Here is a 5,255-nt window from a genome sequence, read left to right on the forward strand (position 1 = left end):
CTCCTACCTGAATCATTAGAAAAGAGATGTAGATCATGATCCCTGCATACAAGAAATTTACAACCTACTGCAGTTAATTAAATGAAGGACAGAGATAAGAGTCTTAAAAATATATTTTGACATTGTAGGGCATTTAAAAATCTCTCTGTATATAATATGTAACTAAGTGGAGATAATCAATTAGCCTTCTTCACTGTGAGTTGGATCTAGATGGCTTCTTATGTAAGACATATTAAATATCTTATTTGTTCTTTTGCTAAATCCCTTTGTAAACAACATTTTTGCTTATATTTATAGGTATTTATAACTTACCTCCAATATGCATTGGATATATAGCTGGTGGTTTAATTATGAAGAAATTCAAGATTACTGTCAAACAAGCTGCCCACATAGCATGTTGGTTATCTTTATTTGAATATCTTCTCCATTTTTTGTGTTTTCTCATGATCTGTGATAATTCTTCAGTTGCTGGCATAACCACCACTTATAAAGGGTATGTTGTTTTCTAATGAATGTCATACTTTTAGAACAGTTAATAATGTGTTTTATTCAATGATTACCCAATGACCAGATCATTTGCTAATTTAAATTAATAGCAATAATCCATGGTATTTCTTTATCTTTCCTCCATCTGTCAATTATAACCTGATCCCTCCAGGCCAATAAGGTTAATTAATGAGTGCTCATCTATGTATGCGGGCTTGTCTTTGTGATGTCTTAGTAGACATTAAAGTGGATATTGTCCATAGTTTTAGGTTGTATTAGGATATGTTATCTATATATTTCATACTCCCATATGTTGGTAAAATTAAGAATTAACCATACAGTGACACCTGGGTGGCTTAGTCAGTTAGGCAGCCGACTTCTGCTTAGGTCATGATCTTGCAGTCTGGCTTCAGGACCAGTGTCGGGCTCTGTGCTGACAGCTAAGAGCCTGGGGCATGCTTCTGATTCTGTGTCTCCCTCTCTCGCTGTCGGTCCTCTGCTCATGCCCTGTCTCTTTCTCTCAAAAATAAATATTAAAATAATAATAATAAAAATCTTTAAAAAAAAGAATTAACCAAATAATCTTAGTCACCTTTATATGTTTCCACAATGGGCTTAAATCCAACATAAGTGAATCCTAATACATGATATTTTAATTCACATGTAAACTCATACATGTCATTTGTCTAATTTTGTCTCTATCATTGAACAGTTTTAGATTTGTATTTGAAGGTTATCTGAATTTATAGGAAGGTTATACATACTGATATCATCTCTTGAGGTTTGAAAATACATATCCTAACAGATGTGAGGTGATATCTCATTGTGGCTTTCATTTTTATTTTTCTGATAATAGGTGATATTAAGCATCTTTTAATTTACTTATTGGCCATTTGTATGTCTTCTTTGGAAAATTTTCTATTTAGTTCCTCTGCCCATTTTCATACTTGATCCTAGCCAAAAGGCCAAGAAGCAATCTTCTGCCAATTTTAAAACCAGATTGGTTGCTGTTGTTTTTGTTATTGAGTTTATTAGTTTTTACATATTTTGTATATTAATACTTATCAGATATATGATTTGTAAATATTTACTTCCATTCCATAGGCAGCATAGGCTGCCTTTTTATTTTGTTCATAATTTTCTTGCTGTTCAGAAGCTTTTTAGTTTGATATAGTTCCACTTGTTTATTTTTGTTTTTGTTATTTGTGCTTTTTGGTGTCCAATCTAAAAAATCACTGTCAAGAAACTCACCCACTGTTTTCTTCTAGGAATTTTATGGTTCTGGGTCTTAAATTTAAGCCTTTAGTCCATTTGAGTTTATTTTTTGTGTATGGTGTAAGTTAGGGGCCTGGTTTAGTCCTGTTGCATACGGCTGCCCAGTTTCCCAACACCATTTATGATCCAAGTATTCTTTCCCTACAGTAAATTCTTTGTTTGTTGTAAATTAATTTACCATAAATGCATGGTTTATTTCTGCATTTTTTTGTTCTGTAATCCTTGTGACTCTTTTTTATGTTAATACCATACTGTTTTGATTACTATTAGTTTGTAAAATAGTTTGAAATCAGGAAGTGTGATATCTCCAGCTTTGCTATTTCTCAAGCTTGCTTTGGCTATTTTTTGTTATTCCATACACATTTTAGAATTGTTTCTATCTCTATGAAAAAAATGCCACTGAAACCTGTACATGGATTGCACTAAATCTGTAGATTACTTTGGGTAATATGAACATTTTAGCAATATCAATTCTTCCAATCCATGGGCGTGGAATATCTTTCTATATATAGTTTTGTCTTATTGTGTCTTTCACAATGTCTTACAGTTTTCAATGTATAGATTTTCACATCCTTGGTTAAATCTATCCCTTAAGTATTTTATTCTTTTCATGCAATTATTGGATTCTCAATTTTTCTTCTAATAGTTTGTTGTTACTGTATAGAAACAGAACTGCTTTGGTATACTGATTTCCTATCGTGTAACTTTACTAAATTATTAGTTCTTGCCATTTTTGATGGAGTCTTTAGCGTATTCTATATATAATATCACTTACAAAAAGAGATAATTTCACTTCCTCATTTCTGATTTGAATGTCTTTTATTTCTTTATCTTGCCTAATAGGTCTAGCTAGAATTTCCTGAATAAAAGTAGATAGGGCAGACATTCTTATGCTGTTCCTGATCTTAAAGGAAAGCTCTCAGCTTCCCATCATTGTGTATGTTAGCTGTGGGCTTGTCATGTTGTTATATTTCTTCCATAACTTATTTGCTGAGAGTTTTTATCACGAAAAGATGTTGAATTTTGTCAACAAATTGATGCTTTTTCTACATCATTGAAATGATCATATGATTTTTATCCTTCCGTTTGTTAATGCGATATATCACACTGATTGGTTTGCGTATATAGAAACATTCTTCTATCCCTGGAATAAAACCCACTTGATCATGGCATATGATCTTTAGCATGTGTTGTTGAATACATTTTGCCAGTATATTATTGATAATTTTTTGCATTTATATTCATCAGGGATATTGTCCTATAGCTTTCCTGTAGTAGTCGCATCTGACTTTAGTATTAATATGATTCCGGCCTCATAAATGAGTTTGGGGATGTTTCACCTCTCCAATTTTTTGGAAGAATTTCAAAAGAATTGGCGTTAATTTTTTAAATGTTTGATAAAATTCACTAGTGAAACCATCTAATTCTGGACTTTACTTACTTGGGAGGTTTGTGATTGTGATTTAATCTCCTTACCAGTAATTGATCTGTTCAGATTTTCTATTACTTCATGATTAATCTTGGTATGATATATGCTCCAGAAATTTACTCATTTCTTCTAAGTTGTCCAATTTATTGTTGTATAATTAATAGTTTTGTCTTATGGTTCTTCATATTTATGTGGTGTTAGTTGTAATATTTCTTCCTTAATTTATAATTTTATTTATCTGGGTTTACTCTCTTTTTATTTTTCTAGTTCCTTGCTATGTAAAGATAGGTTGTTTATTTGAGGTCTTTTTTTCTTCTTTTCTTAATTTATGGGTTCATACTATAAAATTTCTTCTTAGAATTTTTTTGCATCCTAGAAATTTTGGTATGTTATGGTTCCGTTTTTATTTGTGTCAGGATATTTTTTTTTATTCCCTTTTGATTTCTTCTATGATCCAGGGGTCATTTAGAAATGTGTTATTTAATTTCCATATATTTGTGAATTTTCCTGATTTTTCTTCTGTTTATTGATTTCTAGTTTCCTATCATTGTGGTCAGAACAACCACTTGACATAATTTCTATCTTCTTGAATTTCTTGAAAATTATTTTATGGCCTAGCACATGATGTATACTAGACAATGTTTTGTGTGCTTTTAAAAAGAATGTGCATTCTGTTGCTATTGGATGGAATATATTGGATTTGAATGTCTTTTAGGTTGGTCTATCATATTGTTCAAATCTGCTATTTCCTTATTGATTCTCTGTCTAGATGATCTATCCATTGTTGATAGGATATCAAAGCCTCTATTGTTGTATTGCTGCTTATTTCTCCTTTTAGTTATGTTAATATTTGTTTCGTATACTTAGGTACTCCAATATTGGGTGCATAAGTATTTATAATTGTTATCTCTTCTTGATGAATGAACTTCTTTTGTAATTTGAAAACTTTTTGTAACAGTATGCCTTCACAAATTTAGCGTAATCTTTTATGTACTACTACAGCTCTTTCCTTTGTATGCTGCTTACATTAAAATACATTTATAACATCCTATTCCTTAACAGCTTGACTGTGATAGCATATGGAAAATATATTTTTACTTCTACCCACTCACATTTTAGGTTAATGGTAAAATTTACATCATTATTACATTGTGTATCCAATAATATATTACCCTAATATGGTTATTTATGGATTTTTTAACTTTAAAACTAGAGTTGTATAAGTGAATTATACACTACCATCACGATGTTAGAGAATTTGACTTTGACTATATATTTACCATTACCACTGGGCTTTACACATTCACATGTTTTTATAATGTTAGTTTTTATCCTTTCATTCCAGTTTAAAGAATGCCCTTTAGCATTTCTTGTCATTCAGGTCTAGTAGTGTTGCACTTTTTGTTTGGGAAAATTTTTATCTTTCCTTCTTTTCTGAAGGACAGCTTTGCCAGGTATAGTATTCTTGATTGAGAGATTTTATCTTTCTATATGTTGAATATATTATCCCACTCTCTTGACCTGAAAACTTTCTGTTGACAAATCTGCTTATAGTCTTATGTGAATGCACGGGAAGTGACAAATCATCTTTGCCTTGCCATTTTCAAAATTCTCTCTTCAACTCTAACTTTTGCCAGTTTAATTAGTATGTGTTTTGGGATTTCTTTTTTAATTCAACCTATCTGGCTGGGTTGGACATTCAAACGGGGCAACTGGGTGGGCTTTTTATTGGGAAGTGCTGCTAGCTGTGCTCTGCAGTTCAGTGGGACCACTGGTAGATCTTTGCAATCCCCTCTGGTTGGACAAGGTTGTAGGCTATATCCCCTGGCAGGATGCCACTGGTTGCACTTTACCATGGATCAGAGCGATGGGCTGGGCTTGCAATTGCTCCTGGTCAGCTGGGGTCTCAGGCTGTGTTCTGTGATCAGAAAGGGCCACAAGGTGTGCCCTGAAGTTGGGTGGGGCCACAGGATTGGCTTCACAATCAGGTAAGCTGCTGACTGTGCTCTGCTATTGGAGAAGGTTGCTGGCCAGGATCTCTGGAAGAGAGAGGCTTCTAGTTGTA

General features: G+C 32.7%; 1 protein-coding gene across 1 annotated transcript in view; it reads left to right on the top strand.

Moving 5' to 3' along the window:
* The window catches only part of SLCO1A2 (solute carrier organic anion transporter family member 1A2), a 36,916-nt gene that overhangs the window by 16,252 nt on the left and 15,409 nt on the right, over positions 1-5,255 (top strand). The window contains exon 6 of the mRNA XM_029955530.1: positions 298-493. Within this exon, the coding sequence (XP_029811390.1) occupies positions 298-493 (196 nt within the window). The remainder of the gene's footprint in view (positions 1-297; positions 494-5,255) is intronic.

Source organism: Suricata suricatta, chromosome 10 (genome assembly GCF_006229205.1).
Source record: "Suricata suricatta isolate VVHF042 chromosome 10, meerkat_22Aug2017_6uvM2_HiC, whole genome shotgun sequence".
Taxonomy (NCBI): Eukaryota; Metazoa; Chordata; class Mammalia; order Carnivora; family Herpestidae; genus Suricata; species Suricata suricatta.